This window comes from Sturnira hondurensis, unplaced genomic scaffold (genome assembly GCF_014824575.4).
Source record: "Sturnira hondurensis isolate 20B ecotype Veracruz unplaced genomic scaffold, ASM1482457v3 Scaffold0008196, whole genome shotgun sequence".
Classification (NCBI taxonomy): Eukaryota; Metazoa; Chordata; class Mammalia; order Chiroptera; family Phyllostomidae; genus Sturnira; species Sturnira hondurensis.
In genome coordinates, this window is record NW_028080827.1 from 17,552,739 (window position 1) to 17,578,950 (window position 26,212).

At 56.7% G+C, this 26,212-nt stretch overlaps 1 protein-coding gene across 2 annotated transcripts; it reads right to left on the minus strand.

Annotated features, from left to right (window-relative positions):
- Nucleotides 1–713: 713 nt before the first annotated feature.
- RBPMS2 (RNA binding protein, mRNA processing factor 2) lies at nt 714–25,929 on the minus strand. 2 transcript variants are annotated; one of them, XM_037054120.1, is made up of 8 exons: nt 25,521–25,929; nt 10,435–10,512; nt 9,789–9,827; nt 9,050–9,112; nt 8,560–8,710; nt 7,904–8,055; nt 2,103–2,176; nt 714–1,829 (listed from the first exon to the last, which is right to left on the minus strand). In XM_037054120.1, the coding sequence occupies exons 1-7, from the start codon at nt 25,593–25,595 to the stop codon at nt 2,114–2,116; spliced, it is 621 nt and encodes a 206-aa protein (XP_036910015.1). In that variant the 5' UTR covers nt 25,596–25,929; the 3' UTR covers nt 714–1,829; nt 2,103–2,113. The 2 variants fall into 2 exon arrangements, with proteins under 2 accessions (XP_036910015.1, XP_036910014.1); XM_037054119.1 differs by having other exon boundaries at nt 2,107–2,176; nt 25,521–25,927.
- Nucleotides 25,930–26,212: the final 283 nt, after the last annotated feature.

The following is a 26,212-nucleotide window of genomic DNA, read 5'->3' on the forward strand; positions in this document are numbered from 1 at the left end:
TTCCATCACTGAGGAGGACACCGAGGCCCCAGGTGACAAAGGGGAAGAAGCAGGGCTGGCCACGGGTGTCCCGACGGGGTCCACTGCAGCCCGGGGCCTTGGCACCACCCATTCCTGACCTTCTCACCTGTGTGCAGACTCCCAGCAAACCTCCTCTGGCACCAGAGCTGCAGCTGCAGGCCCAGAGGGGCGAATGCGCTTCCCCATTTCTGCGCCAGACTGCTGGGTGCTCTCACCTGTGTCACAGCCTCACCAGACACACACCAAGGACACTGCCCAACCTCCCAAGGCACAGCCCTCCTCTATGAGGGGGCCTGCAAATGACACAGGCCAGGAAGGGCCTGGCCCATGTATAGCAGCACCTGGAGAGAGTGAGGGCCCTCCCAGGGCTTCTGTGGGGGCACGGAATCTCAAAATGAAGTGAATGACTCAAACATGGGGTGGCGGACAAATCCCTGCTCCACCCCAACGTATGGCCCCCCCGGGGGGGGGGGGGGGAGTCGCACGTCCACTTCAGACCCCAGTGACACAAAAGAGGGAAGGAGGGAGAGGCTGCAAGGCTCTCGGGCCTGGAGCCACTTCCCTCCCCCCCCAACCCCCCCCCCGCCCACACCCCCCAGGGGCAGAACCCTCGACATCTGTCCGTCTCTGGTCACGTCTCCACCCCACCCTAGCAGCCTACTTCCCGTGGAAGCAAAGGTCGGAGAGCAGTTACTTCGGATGATTTTTTATTTTGCATTTCATACATCATCCAGATTCACATTCTCGCAGGATCAGCAATTAACAACAGCCACCTTGCCTCCCAAGTCTGCAAACGGCCGGAGAGCCACGGCCCCGGCCAAGGGCGAAGCACCGACGTGCTCGCGAAACAAAAAATTGCACAATTTTCCCTTCATTTTTCTTAAACTAACGCCTGACACAAAGGCTCATGGCTGGAGAATGGAAATCCCTTTCTTCTTCATGCCTCAAACTAAACATTAAACTTATCTGACAGGGCGAACAAGGTCTCTTCAATAATTAATTGCACACACACATGAAAAATCCTTTATGATGCATAAATATTTTGTTACACAGGGTACAAAAATACTTTCACTTTTTGGTTGGTTTCGAAGTCTGGAAAAGAATGAGGAGCACCAGCGGGGCTGGGGTGTGTGGTGGAAAGGCAAGCAAAGCGGGCAGAGAAGGGATGTTCCGAACCGCTGTTGGCTCAGCTGAGGGGGAAGCGGAGGCCCCTGGTCTGAAACAAAAACACTCATCTTTGCTGGGTGGTAGCTGCTGTTCAGCCTGGAAGAGTGTGGGGCGGTAGGAAGTGGAGGGTGGACCTGGCTGCGGGGCTGGGCCCCGCAGAAGCAGGCTGGGTGCAGGGGAGGGGCGTGGAGAGAGGGACCAGGAATGATGAACCATGAAAGGCCAGGACCTGTTGCTATAGTGACACAATGTGAGAACAAACTGTACACTCACATATACACAAGTCTAAGTGTCTTAATTCATGCCAGAAAACATGCAAAATCAAATGCCTCGTTTCTCTGAGGTGAAGCTACAGAAGTTTGGAGCGGAGGTCAGGCCTTGCTCGGTCCCAGTGCGGCTCGGGTCTGGGTGTCCCGGCCAGCAGGCCCCTGAGGCCTCCCCTGAGGCCTGGGAGGAGGGCTCTGGGGCAGGGCAGGGCCGAAGAAAAGGAGAGAAAGGAAACAGGAAGCAGTCCACTGAGTCAGGCTTAAAATTCACAGTCTTTGGAGGGAGGCAGCAGCTCTCCACAGGCCGCCTGGGGGCAGCGGAAGCTCAGGGCAGCTTCCTCCCCCGCAGGGCACTTCAAGCTGTGGTAACAAGACCTGGAGGGAGGGGAGAGAGGTGGCCATTGAGCAGAGAGAGGTTCGGGGATGGAGCTGAAGCCGGGGCCTTCCCTTTGTGAGGAGTCCGAGGGCAGGGGTGTGGGAAGGGTGGCAGGAGAAGGGGGTGAAAGCAGCCAGGGGCCCAGTGCATGACCTCAGGGAGGCCTTGAGCCGGCTCTCAGGCTCGGGGTCAGGCGGAAGGGGGCAGTGAGGAGCCAGGCCCTGCAGGAAGCCCGGGTCTAGGCCACTCATCCTGGGCCTCCCAGCCAGCACTTACTGAGGAACTAACAGAACTGTCGGTATTTCCATCCTTGCTGGGAGGTATCGGACGAAGGGTACCAGCGCACCTGCAAGAGAAGCCAAGGTCAGGAGCTTGCTGTGCAGTCTTCCCTCCACAGGGGAGCCCTGCACACATGGCCTCTGTGTCCCCTTGGAGTTCCGGTTCTGTCCTTGCCTGGCTGGCCCACATCGGGCCAGTGTCACTCACCTCTAGGTATCAGTTTCTTCACCTGAAAACAAGAGAGGCCGCCACATTGGCTTCCTCCTTAGGGTGAGGGTTCAGAGAGAGAATGGTTATGGTGTGCTGCTCTCCACTAAAGCCGACCGGGGTGTGCCAGGCTGCACCAGGTGGAGTCTTGGCAGCCAGAGGCCCCAGTGCCAACAACTGGCCCTTCCCTTTCTTCATTACAGGGAGAGAGTGGAATTCCTAATGTTAGGAGAATGAACCCAATAAATCTTTGCTCAACTTCCTTCAGTCTCAGTGACTTCACACAGCTGCAGGCTGGAGATGATTACGCCACGCACAGGCATGAAGGGTCAATACGGCAGAATGTAAAACACTCGACAAAGCAAAGCCAGTGTGATCCCCAAAGGGCAGGACTCCGGACACTGGTCCCGTCCTGGTACAATTCTGCGGGGGGGGGGCCAAGGACGAGACCCAGATGCCGTGTCCTCCCAATCTCCACTTCCCTATCCCTCTTTCCCCTCCATGTTAACCCTCTGAAGCCTAAAGATCTGTAACCCACCAGCTAAGCCTTTGAGTGCGGGCCCTCAGCGACAGAACCCCGGCACTTTCCAGAAGGTCCTCAGGAACACAGCCCCAAAGCACGATTCCCAGAAACTGGTCAGGACACGACATGCGCCCCCCTCCCCCATTGGCCCGCTACCTGGAAGGTAAGCTGTGCTGGGGGCCAAGCCAAGCCTGCAGGGAAAGCCACTGCCCCAGTCACAGCCAGCATGGCTGCCTGGGTGACAATGGGGCCTGGGCACCGTAGAGGGCAAGTGAGGGGGAAGACCACCCAGACACAGGAGCCCAGGTCCCCTCTGCAAAGGGCTGGCACACTAGAGCCACTGTAGAAATGAGCAGCAGCAGGGTCTCCGTCAGAGGCTGTTACCCAGTGGCCACCTGGGGGGCAGATGGCAGCTTCCTGAGAATTTGCTCCTGGACACACCGCTCCCCCCCCCCAACTGCGAGGTGCTGTTCTGTGCAGCACAGAGCTCTCTCTGGTCACCACACGCTCGGCGGGAGTCAGGGGGATGTGAGACAGCAGAGTAGAGTCTCAGGTCACCTGGCCAACATGGGGGTCTCCCCTGGGCTCCAAGCACATGGCATCGCTGTCACCAGGACACAGCTGAGCCCAGGCTGTGGAACTACCTTGACTGAGCCCCACACCACACAGGATCAAGAGCCTCTTCTGGCAGTTCAGTGGTCGGCCTCGGGGGCTGTGGGACCTTTCCTGCCTCTTACCCGTCTGAGGCGGCTCCCTTCCTGCCTGGCTGACAGCTGAGTGGCAGGAAGCCTCTCCTCCCCTCTGCGGGCCCATGGGCGCCCTCTCAGCCGGAAGCCCAGCTGGACACTGGCGCTCGGCCCACAAGAAGGACGACGAGGAAACCGGCACCAGGGCTCCCAGACAGGCCTGTGGTCTGGATCAGGGAGTCCCCTGGTGGGGCCTGACCACCCTCCACCCAGCCTCCAGCTGGAGTGGCCCCCAGTAAGGGAGTGTGGCCTGCAGGGCTGGAGGAGGGGTGACACTGGAGGAGAGTGGACACTGGATGACAGTGGGAGGGACACTGCAGGCTCCCGCAGCTGCCTGAGGGGTCCCTCAGGAAGCCGCACTCTCTCCACAAGCGCTGGAATTTTGCCCCCAAGGTGGCAGCTTCCCCCCAGCCTGAGATGGGTCGGCCACCCTCTCGGGGAGGAAGCTGAGGGAAGACCCCGTTTCGGAGCTTGAGGCGGCTCTGCCCTGAAGTGGGCTGCATTTCTGCTCCCCCCAGACCCCCATTGAGGCCGGCCGGCCGCGTCCTCTCAGGAGCACAGTCCACTCCTGTGCCAGCTCAGGACAATGGACCCTCCAGGCCCCCTAGTTGTTCACAGGGGTTTGGAGTCCTGAGAAGCCGCCTCACAGGGAGGCCCCCTGGGTATCTAGAATGAACCAGGTTCCCAGGGGATCAGCATCTCAACACAAGGGGCACGAACTCAGTCCTTGCTCACATCTTGGGACTGACTGACTGAGAAGATACGCCAGGAAGTGAAGTGGGCAAAGGAACGAATCCACCCAAGAAACACAAACAGCCAATAAACAAAGGAGCCTCACTCGTCTGAACGTCAACTGAAGTAATCTCAAGTCTTACTTAACCCAGACGGGTAAGTCTGCCCTTCAACCTTCTAACGGTTCTAGGAATGCATGACGAGGAAACAAGCAGGACAGGTGCCCAGAGAGGTGCGAGCAAAGGCGTCCGCTGCCGCTGGGCCCACCGGGGGTGAGAAATGGCATCAACCACCTATGTACCACCTACAGGGACCCGACACACTCCCACGGTGGTGGGCTGGCCAGGCGTCTGGAACACAGAGCCACACTTACTGACGTGGGAAAATGTCCTGATAGTGGAGGTTTAAAACGATTAAGTGTGTATACATACATAATTCTGTAGAAGATTCCTCTACAGAGATTTGCTTACAAACCTGCACGCAACTATCTACCAAGTCTAAGGTTTAAAATAGCCATTTTCTAGGGAACAGGATGATTAAACTGAAGGGAAAAAAGAAGAAAAAGAAAAACACCTGCCTACTTTCTTTCCCCATAAACACAGACCTCTGATAGCTAATGCTGATGAAATACTTAGCATGTACCACATGCTGTTCTAAGTGTTCATGTACTAAGTTCCGTTAATCCTCACAAAAACCCTACAAAGCTGACACTGTTACCGTTCCATTACACAGATAAGAACAGAGGTAAGAGAGCTCATGCAACTTCAAGGTCATCAGTAAGTGGCTGAGCCAGTTTGAGGAAGGTCGGGGAGCCACAGTGTGAGAGACCCCATTCTCTCAGATGAAACAGAAAACAAAGTCCAGTCCAGGAGGGCCCTGGGACACAGGGGGACATGGAGGACCCCTGCGCCTTTAGGCCACTGTCTGTCTGTACATGCCGACCCCAGTGTGCCTCTGCCAGCCACACCTCTCGCCTGTCTCCCCCTCTTAAAGGAGAAGCTTCTGTCAGGTGGGTCAGGAGGCTGACCAGGATGGCCTCGTACCAAGACAGAGTGGGATGAACCACCTCCCACAGGCCCAGGCCCTTGTGGCTCGGGCTGAGCTACTGGCAAAGGGCATGCAGCAGTGGGGTGTGCCCATCTGGGTAGAGAAAGAAGGATTGCTCTTCATCTCCTCTTGCCCCTCAGCTGCCACCTCCTTGCCCCCGGGCACAGAACAACTCAGCTCTGCTGGTCCTCCACATTCAGAACAACCCCCTCAGGACCTACACTGCCCAGCCAGCACCTTTACTCAGGCATGTTCGCCCCCACTTCTGGGGCAGCCCCGGCAACAGGCAGGAAGGCGCTCTGGGAAGGAAAAGAAAAAAATGCTCCTGCTTGGAAAGTGCTTTTATGCTGATTACTGCATTCGGCCCTAACAGCACGTTCCACTGTCGAGGATGTAGCTTTCCGGACAGCGAGGAGCAGGGACAGAGCCCCTTACTATCTGGACCCACCTCCTGTTGTTAGTTTCCCTCCCCGAAAATGCCACTATCCCTTGAGATGGCCTCCATCCTCTTCCCTGGGCGACCAGAAGGCAGGAGCTCAGGCACCTCCAGCCTCGGAGAGGACCAGCGGAGAAAGCTGGACAATGAGACTGAGTAACAGCTGTAACAACCGGCACTTCTACAGCCATCCTCTGTACGACCCTAAGAAGTAGGTATGATTTAAAGAAAAAAGTTTTAGTTGTTCAATTACAGTTGTCCCCATTTCCCCCATTGCTCTCCCCTGCCTTGCTCGCCCCCCTGCCCAGTAGGTATGATTATCAGTATTCTGCAAAGAAATTGAGACACAGAGAGGTTAAGGAACTTGCCCAAGGTCACACAGGTGTTAAAAGAGAGCCAGGATCCAGACCAAGGTGGTGGGCTGAGGCAGCCGCCGGGAGGCTGCCAACCACAAGGCTTGGGGAGGGGCGACAGCTGGAGTGAAAGACAATGGGAGGGCACAGCACCCTCGGGGCAGGCAGCAGCGCATGGCCCCAGCCAGCGGGGGTGCGGAGGCCCTGCTCCTTATTCACCTGGCACACTAACTGTCCCTGGCTCCCAACCTCTGCCTGTCACTGTCCCGGCCAGGATGAGGCAGAACCTTTCACCTGATCTGGTCAAACCCTCTCACTTTACAGACGAGGACATGAGGCCCAGAGATGAAGCCACCTGCAGGAGATCAGGTGGCTAACTGGCGGCAGAGCTGGGACGAGAGGCAAGGACCCTGGCAGGTGAACTCCCCACACGGCTGGGAGCTGTCGGAGATGACAGGGCCCGTGTTCCCTGCTACCTGCTCTGTGCCCACCACAGAACCTGATTTGTGGCAAATACCCAAATGTTTCCCTCTGGGGGAAGATCTTTACCACCTTCCTTCCCTGATCAGTTTCCCAGCTGTCTGTGCCATGCAGCTGGGAACACAGCCAAAGTTAACATCTTCTGCCGACGCTATGGTCCAAAGTGGATATGGCCGGGGAGAGGTCCCCTGGCAGGGAAAGCGGTTTGCTAGGGTAGTAGCCCCAGAACCTGAACCTTCTGCCCTGGAACTGGATCACCCAGACGTCACTAAGGCCTCCGGAGGACGGAGACAGAGAGGAACTCCGCCCTCGGCCAGAGCAGCTGACTCCTCCCATCTCGGCTTCCAGTTCCTGCGAACTTTTCCTTCCTGACTTCTCATTTCCTTTTCCTCCTTGTCCCCTTCTACCGCCCCAGCCCAGCCGAGGTAGTCTCTGTTCTCTCCCTCTTCACAGCACGGCACGCCCTGGCCAGGTCACTCCCACTGATCAGAGGCCGAGGTGGGCTCGCCACTGCCCCTCAGCCCCTCCGTGCTACCTGGTAGTGCCCAGCCATCCAGCTGGCATTTCTGTCACTGCCTCAGAGGGACGGGCTGGTACCTGCCACCTGCTTGTCTGCCTCTCAAGCACCCGGCACAGCACCCAATGAGCAGCGAGCCCTCCTAGCCCAGCTCCCCTGCCCTGCCCTGCCCCTCCCCTGGAAGTACGTGCACCCTTTGTCCAGCCTGCGCACAAGCGAGAGCACCCAGGCTCTGTGAGAACAGGAATGCTCACCGAGACTTGGGACACCCAGCCCAAGTACTATTCCAGCCAGCACCTCTCACGTGTCAGCGTTTAAGTCTCATGACAACCCCAAGTCAGATAATATTACTCTCCTTTTCCACAAGACTAAAAAATCAAGGCACAGAAATCTTAGAGAGTTTTCTCAAGTTCATAAAGACAGGAGGACAGGAACAGGCAGCTGGGCCCCGGAGACCATACTTGGGGCTTGGGATGGGAACCGTCACTCTGGGCAGCACACAGCGCAGGGCTGAAAGTGTTCAGGGGGCGGTGGAACCTCAGCGGGGGATCTCTCGGGACTCTGCCTCAGGCCCTCGACGTGGCCTCATGGCTAACCCGCTCTCCCCTCTCTGCCAGGCACTGTCATGGAGCACAGCAGTTCTGCTACAGCTCCGGAGTCTCGTGTGGTCCAGAGGCCAGGCGGGCACAAAGTCTGGCCAACTCAGGGGCCTCCTCCCCGGCTTCCTGCCTCTCCCTGAGAGGGAGAACTTACCTGAGCATGCAGGGCAGCGGCAGCAGCAGCAGTGGCGGCTGGGTAGGTGAACGCAGCGTGTGAGATGGCTGGGGTCAGCTCTGTGGTGTACAGAGGGTAGGGGGCCCAGGTTTCTGGGGATGTGGGGATCAGAGCAGTCCCCATTAGGTCATCTACAAAGTGAGACAATAGCCCCCATCGTCAGAGCACCACTCTTCCCTCCCACCACCCATTCCACACACAGAAGGGGACTCGGCTCTGTGGGTGAAGCATAAGGTCCCCACTCGGACCAGACTCCCCGAGACCAGGGCGAGACGCTATGTTAACTTGGCCTGGCATGGTGAGCATCCTGTCTGCTTTGAGAAGTTCTTGATGGGCCTGCTGCAATCTTGACCAAGAGAAATCACAGAAGGCTTCAGGGAAGCCGAGCAAGGCTGATGGCTCAGGGGCTCAGGCTGTCCGAGGTCCAGCAAAGGCTGCAGGGTAGGACGGATGTATGGGACCCACAGAGAAAGGTGGCTGTGGATGCGAGCAGCCTCCTCCAAAGGGGGGCATGCAAGCACCCTGATTCTCTCAGTGAGAATCTCAATATCTGCTCTCTGTATTAAACACCACTTGGGGCTCTCAGCTCAGGCCAAGTACAAGGGCAGCAGACTGCAGCTCTGAGTGCCACTCACAGGGGTCCCGGGCGATGAAGTGTGCTCCAAGGGCGGGGTGTGCACTGGTGGGATTTGGTGTAGCGATTAGCTTGTTCTTGGCCATCTTGGTGTTGGCTTTGGCAAACTCTAGCCTCAGGGTCTGTGGGTTCTCTGGATCAAAGCGAATGCCCTATATCAGAAGGAAGAAGAAGGGGAACGACTTGACTTTGTAGAACCCAGACTGTCCACTGCAGCAGGTGCACAGGATCCCCAAAAACAGCTTGCTGGAAAGACCTGCCCACATGGCCAAGACAGAGGACCCACTGCGCGGACCTTGTGAGTAGTGACATTTGGCCAAGTCGGCACAGCCAAGGACTTTGCCCCAAGGCTGCTGGGAAATAAGGTACGTCTCTGGGCCCTTCCCTTGGGCATGGAGCCAGGGAGGGTTTGCAGAAGACAGAACAAGGACACGAGTTGCCTGGGCAGGGGGTCCACAGGTCAGAAACAGACCTGCTCTCCATCTACTCACATTCAGCGCATTCTTGGCTGCTTCTGCTCCTGCCCGGCTGTCAAAGATCACAAAACCAACAGGCTAGTAGGAAAAAGAGAGAACACCCTTGCATCTCTCCCAACATTCATCTCCCCCTCCACAAACAGACACACCAAAAAAAACCCAAAGCAAGGAAAAGCCACTCTTGCCAGCTGGAGCAGAAGTTCTGGTGCGCCAGAAGCCTCCCACCAGGCACCACAGTGTGGGAATGATGCCCACTGAGCTTTATCCACTGCACTAAACGCTGCCGTCTCAGTGAAAGTCTATTTTTTTAAAAATGCATGTGGGTAATTAAGAGTAAGTATCATGTTTTCTGCAGGAAGGAAGGGGACTCCAATACATCAAGTGCATGGGGAGGTTCCAGATTCAATCAAGGGCAAACAGGGTGAAACTTCTCCAACTTCATTTTGCCACGGTTCGGGCCAGACCCTGAACGGCCCCCCGCCGCCCCAAGCCAGAGCGTAGCCACCATGTCTCTGGGCCTCTACCTTGGCGCCAGGCTGTGGCTCGAGAGTCAGAGAGGGAGGGCCAGGAGCTGACCCGTAAGAAGAAGGAACCTGTGGAGGCCACTTTCATCAGCCCAGGATGGAAAAGGGGCACAGGGAGCAGGTCTCAGCTGCCCAAAATGCCTCAAGATGGAGGAAAAGGCAACAGACTTAGTTCCAAGCTCAGCAGTTGGGCTGGGCTGAGAAGAAGAAAAACCCTGGAGATAAATTACCTGTCTCGATGTGAGCTTGATCAGGGACCCTTCGTACCCCTGCAGAGAGAGGTCAGTCGTTAACGGGGAAGGTCAGAGCCGCTGCTGTGCTGTCTCAGCCACCCGACATCACCCCGTCCTTTCTCCCTACTGCTCTCCTGTCTCATTCTCATGCTCTTCTCCCCCAAAGTCAACCCTCTCTGCCCTCCACCGCTGTTGGGCGCCCTCCACCCTGCATTCGGAATCACATGGAGTGACGTGTGGGTGGGCATTAAGCCACAGCGGTCATCATTTCACGTGCAAATTCCTGTTTGCTCCACTGACTTGTAATCCAGAAGCACTGAGCTTACCTTTTTAAGCTTTCTCATCTGCAAACTGAAAACGCAGAGTGAATCTCAAAGATTATTTACACGGCAAAATCTACGGAGATTCTCTACATCCCCACTTTACAGATGAGGAAACAGAGGTCCAGAGGGGTGAGGAATCAACAGAAAGCAACATGCGAACTAACAACACTGGGGCAGGGAGTTGGGTCTGTGATCACCGTTTTTGAGACTGTCCTACGTCCTCGTGCTGCCCGATGCCTGCCACTCAGAGATTCATTCCTGATGCTTCACCCCCACCCCAGGCTCCACCCCCACCCATGGGTGGCCGGGCCCAGACTCACCTTGAACGGCCTGAATAGCAGGTAGAGTTCTCTGGGTTTAATGTCCACAGGGAGGCCACTGACAAACAGTGTCCGGACCTGGGGACAGAGACCACAGGAGTCAGGGCCAGACAAACAGAGGGAGACGGATGCCAGCCCCGCCATTGGGAAGGAACCAGATCCTCCCAGAGCGAAGCCAGGGATTCTGTATTTCCCGGGCCTCCAGAGGCAAATGAACTCGCAGAGTTTTTTAGCATTTAACTTTTTAGCATTTAACAGAAGCCGTTGCCCTGTGCCTGCCTCTCCCTAGGCTCGCCGTGCTGGTGTCGCTCAGTGAACCCGTGCTCTCCCCCTGGGCGAGGCCGTGCAGTGCACACACAGGAGAGGCCTATTTAATAAGGGCGCAGATCAAGGACCCCCCTGATATCCAAAGCAAACCATGGTGTCTTGCGTCCTGTCCCACCTCCACCCAACGCACAAGTTAAAATTCATAGACTTTCCGGCAGATACCCAGGGACCCCAGGTTGAGAGGCTCTGTCTGGTCTCAGAAAGAGGCGAAGATGCAACCGGAACACGGGTGCTGTGCCACGCCCTGCAGTGACTCGGACAGGGGGCCCACTGCTTCCACATCCACCTCCTACGGCTCCTGACATACGCTCTTCAGTGGCCGGGAATGCGTTCTAGTCTTGCCTCTGTGCCCAGCTCCTAGTGTGGTGCTGGCACTAAGTGTTTACTGAATATGAGACCTGGGTGAGGACTCGGAGATGGAACAACTGTGCTGGGCTTTGGAGAATGAGCAGGATCTCGCCAGCTTCAAGTGAGGCAGGTGACGCTGTAATTTATGAGCCTTGCCCTCAACACGGTCACAAGTTGGTGGTGAAGCCAGGTCTAGCCACCAGGTGTCCACCCTGTGACTCTGGCCAGACCTGATGTCCTGAACTGCGTGATGGCCTGTGGGATGCAACTAACAGCCCTGTTCCAGACACTGGCTTGATCAGGAACCCAGGGCAGCCTGGCAATGTCGCGCCCAACACGCACACATCTTGCCGACACAGCCAGGAATGGCTAAGGAACCCAGCTGCTGGTGTCAGCGCCCCCACCCCACAAGGATGACTCCCAGCCTGTGCCTGATTTTTTTAAAAATGAGTAAGAACAAGCTTCTTCACTCACATGAGCTTTTGCCAAGAAGCAAACCCTTGCCATTTAGGGCACCTCACTCTCCGCTTAGTCAGGCCTTTCCCTCACCAGACACGCCCAGCTCCCAGGCCTGGGGCGAGGGTTCTGTGCACCTCACAGCCCCAGCAGCTCTGCGTCCCTGTACAGACAGCCTTTGAGTGCTGGCCCACTCCCAGAGGCACCTGGGAGAAACTGGACAGCCGAGGCTCCAGGGTGGGCTCAACTGAGTCCCTGCACTCCAGAAGGCAACCATCCTCCACACCCTCTGCCCTTTGTTGGAAAGGCCTTTAATTTCCATGTAACCTCCTACACGGAAGGGGCTTGCAGGGCCACCAGCTTTTCTCTAACAACAGCAGACCTGGCACTCATCTGGACTGGCAGAGGCGATACCTGCCTCTGGGTGCCCGGACCACCCTTAGAGGATGGGCCGAAGGAGTGTGAGCCAGCCAGGTTCCCGCTGGGTGGGCCTGGTCTCTTCCCCCCTCCCCCTGCCATGGCGGGACGTGGTTTGGGCCAAAGACGAAGAGCCAGACGCCCCACAGAAACTTCTGCCCCAGTTCTTCCCAGGGCCACCCTTTTCACCCGGCTAATTTTAAACCCTTCCTCAAACGGCTCCCTTCTGGCTGGACCTCCCCAGGGGCCCTCTTAAATAGCCGGTTCTCAGCACAGTTTCCTGCTTGGGTGGGGGAGCAGGGAGGAGAGGGGATCTTTGCCTCATTTCCAGCTCAGACCCTCGTTTCCCGCCCTCCCGTTGAGCCAGATGTTTCTAGCCTCTTCTTCTGGTTTCTACCTTCCAGGTTCTGAAGAGCTCAAAAGGCCACACTATGTATGGCTCACATCCCGTCCCTGGCCACCTCTCCGGAAACAAACAGAGGCCAAGGCAGTTATGGATTAGGCGGTGGGTCCCTGTCCTCCAGGTCACAGACCCTTGGCTGGGATCAAAGTCTGGGAGGCTAAATCACAGAACACTTGGCCTGACTAGTCTCTCTGGTTCTCAGTTGATACCAGCCATCCCAGCAGATGACAGCCTAGCCTCTGTGCAGGCGGGAAACTGAGGCCCAAAAAGGGCTCATGCGGCTTAGTTTGCCAGGGAGCAAGGCTGGGTGAGACTCGGGGACCAGACTCAGTCATCCGGTCCTCCAGCAACCCACGGCCCTGGGGGTAGACGGAGTGGCACTTCGGCGGCCTCGTCAGCCTCATGGTGGGCCAAACGTGCCCATCAGCCATTTAGTAGCCAGTCCTGTCCTTAGGCACCTGTTCAGGAGGACAGCAGAGCTGGAGTAACAGGGGCAGAAGAGGCAGAAACCGGCAAACTGGGGCAGAGCGAGGCAGGAGAGCGGCGGGCTGGCCAGCCACATGCCGAAAGGACGAGAGGTTCTAGAACCCACCCACCTGCCTCTCTGCGTCCAACTCCCTCTGGTCCCGCTGCGGCCCATCTCCTCCTCCAGGTCCCCGACTAGCTCCAGGGGCACCAAATACAGCTGGTCTCAGGGCAGCTGCTTGTGTCGCTTCTCAGGCTGCCCTCCCTCGTTCCTTAGCAGAAAGGCGCCCGCCCCACCCATCCTTCACTCCCTCTCTTCCCTTTGCTTCCTCTGAGTCCTTCGGGGCCATTAGGATCCTTCACATCATTTCTACCTGTCTGAGCTTATCCCTCACCTGGACTCTATAAAACCCCAAAGGAGGGAGCCAGGTCTCAAACTTCCACATCCTCCAAAGCACTCAGAGCCAGGCCTCAGCATTTGGAATCTAACCTCTCTGTGCACCTTAGTCCTTCCAAAGAAACTCCCAGCCCGAGACAGACATGGCTCAGTGTGGCCGACAGAGTAATGCCATAAATGGCAAAGACGACCAGCTTTCATTAGGCCACAGTCTGCACCCCAGCCTCAGGTTTGGCTTGGGGAAGACACCTCATGTCTGGGAATCTGTGTATCCGTATAACATGGACACCATCGACCTCCAGGACAGCGCCCGACTCTATGGCTGGCACACGGGAGGCTCCACAAAATGTGCATTTGCTCATAGCAGTCACCTGCACGCAAACCTCACCCACCAGCTACCACGAGCTGCTTAGTTACAAGTGCCTGGGGAGGCTGGCCTAGTGCTGGCACAACACAGGTGCGATGATCTCGGCCAGTCACTGGGTTCCTTTTCCCTCTCTCGGGTAGGTAACATTTGAGGGAAAGGCACCTCATTTTACAGACAAGGAAACTGAGGCTCAGAATAGGAAGGTGACAAAGCACGCTGATAGACAGCACAATCAGGATCTCTGCAGGGACAGCGACATGCAGTTACTCCTCCAAGGCCTGGCCAAGTTAGTCCTGTGTCTCAGGCCAGCATCAGAGAGCACCCCCCTGCCCCTCGCTGCTGCTTCCGGGGCCCAGAATACACTGAAGGGCTGGGTGCAGACCCTGACGACTGGCTGACGCCAAGATGGAAAGACCCACCAGAGAACCCATGTCCTGTCCACTCCACAAACGTATTGTAAGAATTTACCACAAAAATGTTTTCAGTATCTGAAGGGAGCAAAAGGGGTCGTTCCCACAACCCTAGGCTACTATTCGCAGTCACCGAGACCGTGGATGCGGCCCTTCTCCTTCTGTACACTCACCCTTTCTCCAGAAGTAGCCACACAACCCATGGGACTATTTTCGTTCCTGTCCTGAAATGCAGAAAACCACCACAGCCCTTGTAAAATGACCGTCTTCAATGGCAAGTACGAGCAGACGGCCACGTCCCGAGCACAACTGGAAGATGGTTTGGGATGGGGTGGAGTGGGTACTGGAGTCGGGGGTGGGGGGGTGGGGTGGGGAGGGGCGGTGCAGAATGGATGGAGGGAGCATCCTGAGATGTCAGTAAAAGAAATAAGCTGAGGAACAGCTCTTTCCACTGAAATCTAGGGAAGGCACCAAATTCAATACAAACAAAGAACTTGGTCTAGAGAAGTGTCCCATCACACAGGATATCGCAGACATCGTGGCCTGCACGGCATGAGAACAGACTCAAAGTTGCTGGAGGCCCCAGCCAGCACCAGGCCTGTCTACAGGAACCAGCTGGCCCTTTGGCACAACCAAGTCCCTTGTCCAGCAAGGCTGTGGGGGCCCTGAGGCAGCTCTTTCCTGACGCAAGTCCTGCTGCCAGGCTTCCTCGGAAGTTGCTGCCGGTGAGGGTGGTGTGGGGGGGAAGTCCAGCCCCTTCTCCTAAGTCCACAGGCTCTCACTCATCAGCAGACTTCCTGGGGTCGTCTAGGTCTTTGCTGTGTGCTACTGGGCTCTTCCACTTGCAGCCGGTGCTGGGCCTAGAGTGCTAAGGGTTCCCAACCACCTCTTGACCACGCCTCCCCTCGTTCCTGGTGGCCCCAGAATCTCACTCCTAGTGCTCCAAGGGAGGGGCCCTGAGAAGGGCAGTGCCTGAAAGGCACAGGAAGGGGCAGTTTCCCATCCCATATGAAAGGTTTAGGAGGATACCCTGGCTGGTGCAGCTCAGTGGACTGAGTGCTGGCCTGCAAACTGAAAGGTTGCTGGTTCAATTCCCGGTCAGGGCACATGCCTAAGTTGTGGGCTGGATCCCCAGCTGGAAGTGTGTGAGAGGCAACTGATCAATGTATCTCTCCCACATCGATGTTTCTCTCCCTCTCTCCCTCCCTTCCTGTCTCTCTAAAGTAAATAAATAAAATTTAAAAAAAGGTTTAGGAGCCTTTCAACCACACTTTCTTTTTTAAAAAATATTTTACTTATTTATTTTTAGAGGGGAAGGGAAGGAGAGAGGGAGAGAAATATCAATGTATGGTTGCCTCCCGTACGTCCCCTGCTGGGAACTGGCCCACAACCCAGGCATGTGCCCTGACTGGGAATCAAACAATGATCCTTTCGTTCGCAGGCCCGCACTCAATCCACTGAGCTACACCAGCCAGGGCTTTTTTCTTTTTTAAAAGATTTTATTTATTTATTTTTAGAGAGGGGGAGAACGTGTGCTTGCCTCTCGCGCACCCCCTACTGGGGGACCTGGCCTGCAACCCAGGCACTTGCCTTTTTTTTTTTTTTTTTTAAAGATTTTACTTATTTATCTTTAGAGAGGAAGGGAAGGAGAGAAGGAGAGAAACATCAATGTATGGTTGCCTTTCGTGCGTCCCCTGCTGGAAGTTGGCCTGCAGGGAACTGGCCTGCAACCCAGGCATGTGCCCTGACTGGGAATCGAACCTCGATCGTGTCCTTCGCAGGCCCGCGCTCAATCCACTGAGCTACACCAGCCAGGGCCACTTGCCTTGACCATCGACCCTTTGGTTTGCAGGCCAGGGCTCAACCACACTTTCTAATCCCAGCAAGACAGAGGATGCAGGCTCCCAGCGCTACCCAGTCCTTTCCTTCGTGACAGGGAGGGGAGCTGCACGTCCTCCTGAAGGTCTTCCTCTCCTCTCTGCAGCCCTCCCAGCCCAGAGGTAAGAGCTCACCTCACTTTTTACAGGGAAAGAGAAGTAGGAAGAACGGGCTCTAGAAAGCTCATTCACACCTATGTATCCATGATGTTCTTCTATCAGGCAAATGGAAATCTGTTTAAAGATCTTCAGAAAAAAGTAAAATCAAACAAAAGCCTTCAGCAGAGAGGTGGCAGGATGCCCAAGGCAATGGCCTCACAGTGCAAATTCAGGCTTCTGTGGAAAAAACTTTCAGACGGGACACTGATCCATCTCTATCTGTTCAGGGTATATGTCTCTTGGCTCTGGACACTGCAATGGGCAGGCCTGTCACTCAGGGGTCCCCACGCCAGTCCATCTTCCTGGATGGGGGCTGCTCAGGTCTCCCTCCTCCCCAGGGCACACACAGACCCAGCTCACAGCAGGCCCTGCAGGAATTAGGGTAAACGGGCTGGCAGGTGAGGAAGAGGGGGTAGGTATTCTACACGGAGGAAAGCAGCCAAGCAAAGCCCCTGGGTGTGGTCAGCCGGGGCCACAGAGCCTCCTTCCCCAGTAAAGGGGACCCCACACTCAGTCAGAGGCCAGGCTGGGGTTTGGCCACTCTGCTCTCACCAGGTGTGTGCCCCCCTGTGCAAGGGGATGGGCAGGCCTGATGCTGAGGGCTCTGTAGCTCTACCCTGTCCCCACCCTTCAACAAAAGAGACCTTCATACTGGCCATTAAACACTCACCGTCTCGGTTAAGGGCAGCAGCAGGGTTTTGTGGCCCAGAGAACAGGCTCCATAAGCACCAGCTTTTATTAAAGATGGAAAAGGTAAACACAACTTTCAAAAACAGTGGTATGCCCGTGGATATTACATCCCCCTCCCCTCTGACTCTGAGGGACAACCACAGCCTTCTGCCCACCCCGGCCAGTAAGCTCCAAGACAGCAGCCTGCACTCCTGGGTCCACCTGCTCAGAGGACGAACCCTTCTCGACAAAGGATGCTGAGGCAGGAAAACATCAGGGCCACTCCCCACTCCTCCCTCACTCCACTCCCAAATAGATCCTATGGGTCCACCAGGAACACACTGCCCCAGAAGATAGGCTCCTGCCTTCCAGGCAAATCCCTGCCTCAGGAGGCTGGGATTCAGGGAAAGACACACTCAGGAAACTCGACTCAGGGCAACAGAAACATTCTACCAAAGAGGTAAAGATGGCATTTGAAAACTGATTCTTTGTAGCAGTCCCTTAGCATCTCTGAAAGTTAGAACTCAGTCTGGAAAGGAAAAACTCTTTCAACTGTCTGCTCCATCAAAATGTTCAAGTAACCCGCTTGCTTCGAATCCCGCCTACCGGCTGCTTAGCGTGAGCTCTCTGGGTGTCATCTGGCTGGAAAACACCACTTAGGGAAGGCGGTGGAATCCAAAAAGGGAAAAACAAGCCTCTCCTAAGCCCCGCCCACATCCTTCCCCAGCTCCCAGCCCTCAAAAGCAACTGAAATGCAGAATATTTGAGCTGGAAGAAACCTTATTTTTAGATGAGGAAACCACAGCCCCAGGGGTCCAGGGGTTGCTCGTGGTCACCGAGCACATCAGAGGCAGACCCAGGGTCCCTAGGTGCTCACAAGCCAAAGCTCTTTTGCAGAACACGATGGCACACCACCACCCACTCAGACTCCAGTGGGGGCAGCCAGGGGCACCCAGAAACAGGTAAGTAGCCTTCTGCTCCTGAGCTAAGAGGGAAGAAACAGGCCCTCTTGCAAGGCCAATTAGGGTCCCACAGGATGACTCCATGGTTGTCCCAAATAGAGTTAGCTATAAGGAGGTCAAAGGGAAAACTGGCAGACGGCCAACTCCCAGCAGCTGAGCGTGGCCTTGTGCCCCACTGACTGGGGGGTGGGGGGTGGGAGGCTAGAGCAGGGCCCCTCCCTCACACACATTGGACAGGATAGCTGGGCACATGTAGCCCAAGGAGGCGCGCCCCCAACAGCCAGTCCATGGAGGTTTATGAGCTGCAGCTTGCATTATATACAGCTTATGGCTTTCCTGATATAAAGACGCTGAAGATCCTTTTTGAACTTATACCAGCCATCATTACACCCAGCTCTTATCTGGCTTCTCCCAGGGAAAGGGACCCCACTGAGAACCAAGACAAGGGACTCAGGTTCAGCCTCCTGCTCAGCAAACGACTGCTGACCATCATGGACACAAAAGAAAAACAGCCTCGAAGCAACCACCAGGGAGCTTGGGTTGAAGTCTCGGCCCTGCTAGGCAGGTGGCTTCATGGCCCCCCTCCACTGCCTCAGCCGTAAAGCAGAGGAGTGGACATGTCTTAGGGTCCTTCACACCCCACCTTCTAAGATACCAGGGAGCAGGAGAACATGGCCTCTATCTGCTCTGAGCTTTAATGCTTCTGTCCACTTAAAGACAAAGAGGGTGGTGAAGAAGGGGCTAGAGAACCGAGGGGTAGGAGAGCAGAGGTCAGAAGCCAGGCCCTGGGCCAAGCTGGGCCTGGGGTGTGAGACGGGTCTTTGCTTGGCAATACTGGGATGCCTGCTGGAAAGCTCGGAGAGCAGTTCCCTGCTCCCCCACAGAGATCTTGAGGCCAGGGCTTTCCTGTAGTGCATGTCCAGAGGGGGTGGGGTGGGGGCTGCACTCTGCCTGGGTCCCATGCTAGGGCTTGGCACCAGCAGGGCGCTCTTACCCCTCCCGGGGGGAAAGAAGTCCCTCTGAGTGAGGCCACTTGACGAGAGGTGGATGGAATGTGGTGACATGGCCCGCAGACCCGGGACTTATAAGGGCTGAACAAGGGCACAGGAATAAAGAGCAAGCAGACACAGCCAGACAGCGGATGGGAACAGAGACGCACATGCTCCCAGAATCCCAGCACTCCCTGGGCTTCCTCCAAGAGGCTCTGGGCCGCTCAGCTCCCAGGCCAAGATGCCAACTCCGTCATCACAGTCTAATCTGGTGGGGAGCCCAGGCCTAGGGTCCACTGCAGTGTCCTGCTGGGCCCTGCTGTAATTCCAGCCCCGAATCACATATCCTCAGGGCAAGACTCTCAGGCCCCAACTGGGCAGCACTTTGTGGTTTCCAGGTTCTTCACGCTTATTACTGGCACGGGAGCCTGGCAGTGCTTTGATGTGATGGGCAAGAGTGGTACTGGCCCAGTTAACAGATGGGCAAACCAGCTCAGGAATTAGGTGCCTGGCCAGCCAGTAGCAAAACTAGGAATCAAGTCAGAGTTGCCTGGGAAGTTGGGGCTCTTCCTCCAGAGCCTGCAAGGTGCCCAAGGCTTTGACTGCGTGTGTGTAGGGGGGGGAACCAAGTTCTCTGAAGTGAGAGATGGGGCCAGCATGTATATTTTTCTCTTTCTTTCTTTTTAAACTTTATATATGCCAGCCCTCCCCCCAGAAGAGTAAAGTGTTCAATAAGAAGGCTTCAGACCCCACACCCACTCTACTCCTACCCTGGAAGCAGGCTTACCGTCTGGGCAGCACACCTGGTCAAAGCCTGTGTGAGCACCGCCCACACCTCACTTAGGGAACCAGACCAAACAGCATGAGCTGCACTACGCAGACTTGGTGCTGTGGCCAAGCGCCTGTTTTTCCATTTGATTTTTAGACAGACCAGGGCCCAGGGCTTTCAGAAGCAGCCCAGAGTGGCAGGCTCCCAGGGCCCCCGGCATGGCAGCACCCCCCCCTCCCCAAGCAAGGCTCTCTGCCCTTCTGTGACATACACCTCTCATCCTTCCTGGTACTGTGTGGTCAGCCAATGCAGATCTACTTACTGCCTGTCCCCTGTACCTGGAAAGGGCTGCAGCTGTCGCCACTGCTGCACACCACCCCACAGACTCAAAGCTTTGGCTGAGAGACACCTCACACCCCTCTCTCCCAGCTCCAAAACCAGTACCTCCAACCCTTAAGCCAAGTGCTGTTATTTCAGCGTGTACACACTGTGCTGGCAACACGTGGGCGAGGCCCCCACACTGCCCACTGGTTGACAGAGGCTAATGGCACCTGATGAGAGACGTTTCCTAATGTAATGGTCCCGCTGGGAGAGGCCGCTGTCCAGGGGTGGCAGCTGCCCTGCCACAAACACAGTAGGGTCCCCCCATCCCCAGCTGTGCCTGCACCTGGCCACAATATCCACCAAGTGCAGGGGCCAGTCTAGGCAGAAGTTCTTCACAGTAACAAAGGTTCTCAGAAATGGCCTCAGGTCCTATTCCAGTAACCTCTCCTTCCCACCCTTCCCACCCCAGGAAAAGCCCAAGGCCCATTTGGGGAAGGGGAGGTTGGCTATGCCCCAGAGGAGCTGGGTGCCGCAGACACTTACCCTGGACGGGTCCAGGTCAGGCCCCACCCCTTCTCCCTGGGAGCCCCAGTCTTGTCCGGAACTACACAGGCAGTCTTGATGACTTGTGACAGCCACGAACTTCTGCTCAGTCAGCCATAAATGACTAAAGGCCATGGCAGATGGGTCTAGGCAGACCCTCCCACCACACCCATCCCTTGCTGTACTCCAGAGGCCCCCCAGCACAGATGGATCGGCCAGTGGACAGACTCTTCAGGGAGGGAGGACCCAACAACACTGCCACCTGTCTAGCCTTGGCACATCTTCGAGGCAACCTTATTCTTCCCATCCATGGATAGTATAAAGGGAGAAGCAGAAAGCAAGGCGTCTGCGCCAGTCCCTGGAGACACAGGCAGGGTCCTGGTACACAAAGCCTCATGGGTTGTCTGCAGATCCCCCCCACCACAGCATCGTTTCTGAAGAGCAGCAATGGGCTCTGCCCCACCACCTGGCGGCTTTGCCAGGGGCATGAGGACCCTTCTGCAGCAGCCATGGCCAGGGGATGGCAGAGAACTCCAGCACTCGCTCGGCTCTGAGTAACAAGAGGTAGGTGGCCTCCGACCAGGAGCTCAGCCATCAGGGCAGGCAGGAGGGGCTCCTCCTCTCTGCCACCCCCCAGGCCTGCCTAGAAGCTTAGTGGAAAGCATGAGGGCAAAGGCCCAGCAGCCTACAAGGTCCTGTCTTACCTCTGTTCACAGTAGCCAGCTGCCCACTGACGATGGGGATGAGAAGCCAGAAGTCCAAATGCTGAGTGAGACTCAGAAGCTGGTTCTCCCTGGGGCAGACTAGCCAAGCTGTCTGTGTGCAGGGAAGGAGGATATAAGGAGATCCAAGGCAGTGGTTCCCCCAAAATGACAGGCAGTCACTTAAGAGCAAGCATGGGTTTTCTAGTCAAGGTGCCCAAAGCACTTCAGTCATGGTGTGTGCAGGCAGTCAGCCCCCTGACAATGCCAAGGGTTGCCTGCCTGCAGAGAACAGGAAAGTGAAAATGACCCGGTCTGGTTTTCACTACCACCACGAAATGACAATTTGAAACAATACCTGGGATAAAATGCTTCTCCAGCAGGGATAGACAGCTCCCCTCACCCAATCCTGGGATGCCACCAGAACAGAGGGACCGGCCCCTGAGCTTCTGCTAAGAGCCTGGCATCCCCCAAAGCTCGGAGTCCAAAAGCTTTAGTTGCAGGATTTGTTCTCCCTTTGCCCCCGAGTCACAAAAACCCCTAATATAAACAGAACAACAGGTATAACGTGGTCAAGAGCAAACGCTGGATGCAAATCCCAACTCACCCACTCACAAGCTGCATGAGGGTTATCTTAACCTCACTCACGGTGCCAGTGATGTGAGTTACTCTTGGGGCTGTGGTGAGAGCTGGTGGAGTTCAAATGGCAAAGTGCTTAGAGCGATGCCTGGCACGAATACTGTATATGGACTTACTGTTATTAGGTTGGCCTCTCCCATAGGTTATCTGAGCAGAGGGGAGGCATCCACAGCCATACCCAGGAAGGAGAGGAGCCTGGCTTACTGGGATCTGCCCGAATCCACCTGCTGGGCCCTGTTCCCAGGTAAAAAAAAAAGCCAGAAGCAGAGATGGATCCCTTCCCTTAAACCAAAAAAAGCCTGGAGACAGAGTACCAAGAAGTCCCAGATTCTGTCAAGTGGTTTTGATGACAGAGAAAAAAAATAACGGGAGGGGCATGCCCTGGTCACACACTGGACCCCAGAACCCCTTCACACTCATCTAACTAAGCCTGGCCTGGCCTACCAGGGCCAGGGATGCGGCTGGTCCCTGGAGGGCACATGATGGGCCCAGGGGCACCAGGCTGTGGCCCAGCGAGAGTGGGTGCAAGGAACAAGCAAAGATGGGGGTGGGAGAAGAGCAAGGGACCAAGGCTCTCAAGGCAAACTGTCACCCCTTTCTTTAGCTGCCATTGACCCTTGTCTATGGTTACTGACACAAAACTTCCGTAACTCATGAAGACTCATCCCCCCAACCCAAGATTCCAAATGCTTCCCTCCCCTTTGGGGACCCCAATGAGTAATTACTATAACTTAGCATTACCTTCTATTATGAAAGTAAAGTCTCCATCTTCAAAATTGAATGTTTTCCAACCCCCCGCCCCGAAACACTGTACTACCTAGCCCATCCCTCAAGAGTCACTGGGACAGGGCATGCTCTAGTCTGGGGCTGAGGAGCACCTGAGGCAAGTGAGCCCTGAGCAGGGCTCTTGTGCTGTATCACCTCACCTTCTGCAGCCTGGGCACCAGGCAGGACCTGCCTAGGAGAGGGTTCAGCCTCTACACCAGCACCGACACTTAGCTCTTCCCCTGCAGATCTTCCCCATAATTCCTTGTAGCCCCCGCCCTAGCTTTCAAAGGGTATCAACGCTTCTAACACATCTTCCCAAGTGGCTGGAAAAAATGCCAATTTGCCCCCAAGCTCGCATGACCATACTGTGCTCCCCAACAATGCTACAACACAGCATACTTCTGGTAGTCACCCAAACAAGCCATCTGGTTCTGCAATCAACCCTGCTATTCTCTCTTCTTGGAATGCCTTTCCCACCCCCAACAGGTCTAACAACCGCCCACTCCGCCACATCTCAGGGAGGGCTGACCTCTAACTTCTCAGTGGCACCGCTGTACCACTTGCTGATATCCCTTTATTTTATCTGCCATATATTTAACATTCCATTGCTTCCCAGCAAATCCTTCTCACCTCCCAGCCTGTGTGATCTTTTACCTACATCCCTGGCCCTGAGCTAGAAAAGGAACCTAATGCTTATGATATGATCAAAGCCCCATGGGTAGGGTAGGGTGGGCAAGCAGGGAGGGTCCAGGCTATACAAACAAAGCATTTGTCAAGAGTGAAGACTATAAAAAGACAAGCAGCCCCAAGGAAACCCCATCCTGGAACCATGAAAAAAAATACACCCCTTTCTCCAGTGATCTCACACCTTTAGGAATTTAGGCCTTACGGTGGACTAGTGAGATTCCTTGGGTTTTCCAGGGCTGCTTTAGTTCATCTCCAATAGTCAACTCGGAAAAGCCAGCCTAGGTCACCATGAGAATAAACCACTACTGCTCATGCAGATTCTCCTGGGGGCAAGTCTTAGGGGTTGCAGAACAAATTGCTTAAGGGGCATCTAAGCCACAGAGGAATCCAGTTCTAGCTCCAATCACCAATCCCAGTTGGAACCCCAGCAAGAGAGCTCTTGGCCCACTGTTCAGACACTCTTCAGGGGAGGGAGCAATACTTGTGCTTATGTGACCAGAGCAGATGCTGGGCTCCAGGAGAAGCCCAGAGCTCCTGGTTTTAGACCTTTAACCATGGGCCTAGGGCCCCCCCTCAACACCAACTGCAGTGACTCCCTGAGCCACCACGGGGCTGTGGCCACCTCCACCCCCAGAGAATAGCAAGGACTCCAATTCTTGAGGGTTCTGCCCTCTATCTAAGAAAAGGCACTTAGAAAAAATGACCAGAACCTGAAATGTTTTCTCCAAGACTGGCCTGGCCACCTGGTATGCCTTCCCACTTCCAAGTGGTAGGTCTGAGGGTTAGCCCAGCCTCTTGGACAGTGTGAGGTCCCTGCTCAAGTTGACCCTCTAGCAGAAGTGGCATTTGGAGTATTTGTCCAACTTCACAGGAGACAGCTCTTCTCCCTCAATTTCAACCCACAGGAGGCCAAGCAGAGACCCCACATGTATCAGCAACCCTGTCCCCCTCCCCAACTTTCAGGGGGAGATTCTGAACCACCAGGTAGAATAAGGGGGGGGGGTTAAGGTCCCCAAAGCCGTGGACCTGTGGGCATCAAGGAGGACAAGGCCTTCAGGACCCAATATAATGCCACCACACTGGAGCCCTCACCACACTATCGGACAAGTGTCAGCCCTTCCCTTGTCACCCTTCGAAGTGAAGGGTTGTGTATTTCTTCCTTTCTCCCTCCCACCCCCAGAAAGCAGAATCTAGACCTAGATTCTTAGATGTCATGCCATTGGTGGACTGAGGTTGGCAGCAGGCCTCTGAATTGCTAAGAGTGGGAGCTGGCAGTGTGACCCTCCCACCACCCCTCCCACTTGGAGGAGCCCAGCCCAGCTGTGGGGCCGCTGCCGCCATGCTGCACCAAACCTATAGCACGGCCAGCAGCACCGCCACTGGAATTGAGGGAGGTAGCAACACCAGCCCCCCACCAAGGGGCTCTGCGGTTTCTCCCCCAAACCAAGGGGAAGGGAGCGCAGGCTGGATAACTGGCCCTTGGTTTCCTGGGCAAGAGCATGCCAGGGCGGGGCAGGAAGGGTCTCTCAGCCCTGGAGTGACACAGCAGAGGACGGAGGCCCTTCGAGGGAGCTGCAAACCATGTCCCCTTTCTACACATTTTTGTCTCAGCCCACCCAGCTCCTGGTCTCCATTCACTGATAGCCGTATCCACCACCTCACCACCCCCTACATCCTCCTCGATTTCACCATCCCATTAACCAACCAGCTGCTGGAGATTCCACGAAGCCGCCTCATACTCCCGCGTCTTAACACACAGTCGGTGGACAAGATAAAGTCGCCTCTACTTGAGGAATCCCACCCAGGCCAGGTTGGGGGTCCTAGCTTGGCTGCCAGAGGGAGGAGAACCGGCAAGTGGTCTTTCCACATCTCCTTCCCAACTCAATTAACTGCCGGCTGACCTCCTCCCAAAGCCCAGATTCTGGGGATGCGAGGGAAGCCCGTCCAACAGCCAGAACTCCAGCAATACTGAAGGAAGGTGCTGAGCGGCTGGCCCGGGCCTCCAAGGTCACCGGGAGGGGTCAGGGTGGAGAGGGCAAGAACTGTGCCGCCCGCCCACCCGCCGGCTAATCCCTCGGTTCCTTGCAGCCTAGGCGGGAGTCCGGGCCACGCGGGCGCTCCGCCTGGGAAGAGGGCAGCGAGTCGGGCCGAGAGTGGAGAACGAGGGACGCGCGGGCAGCAGGCGTGGGGCGGCCCGCCCCGAGCCCGGGAGGGCGTGGAGACAATGCCCGCCCGGCGGGGCAGTCCAGGCCGTCCGCCCCTGCCCGGCAGACACACACTGCTCCTCCCGGGCCGAAGGGCAGCGGCGGAAAGGCTCCGGGAGCGATGGCCCCACCGGCCTCGCGCGCCCTCTCCTCCTCCCACCTCCGCGTGCACTTCACTCGACGAGTCCCGGGGCCGCGGACCCACCTCCTCCTCCGGGCTGCCGCCGGAGCCCGTGCCGGTGCTGGTGCTGTGCTCGTCGTCCGGCTTCAGGTTGCTCATGGTGCGGGGGGTGGGGTGGGGGCGGCGAGAGGAAGGGAACGCGGAGGGCTAGCGCGGCGCCGGGCCCCAGCGAGGAGGCGGGAGGGGGCGCGGTGAGCGGTGCGCTCCGGGGGTGCGGGGCGGGGTAGCGGTGGGGGGCGCAGGGCGGTGAGAGGGGTGGCCGCCGCGTCGGTATGGGGTCACATCAAGTTTGGCGGGTGCGGGAGGCGGGGAGGGGGTGCGGCGGGGGAGGCACTGGGAACCGGAGCCGAGCCGGAGCGGCCGCCGCCTCCGCCTTTTCACTGCGACCGCCGAGTGCGCCCGCGGCGGCGGCGGCGGCGGGGGGCGGGCGCCGGGGGAGGGGGCGGGCGCCGGGCGGTGGCGGGGGGCGGGGGCCGGAACCGGCCTCAGCTGGGGCCGGGCCAGCCCCCCGCCCTCCGCGCGGTCTCCGGGGGAACGCGCAGCCAATCCCCGCCGCCCACTGCGGACTCGCCCCGGCCCGGGCCGCTGCGCGCTCGCCCCCGGCGGGGCTTTTCCCCGCTGCCGCTGGTCTCTCACCCTCTCTTGTCTTCCCCGTTTCCCTTTCTCCGCGACAAGTTTTTAAACTTGATGAACTCGCCCAGCGAACTTTCTTAAAG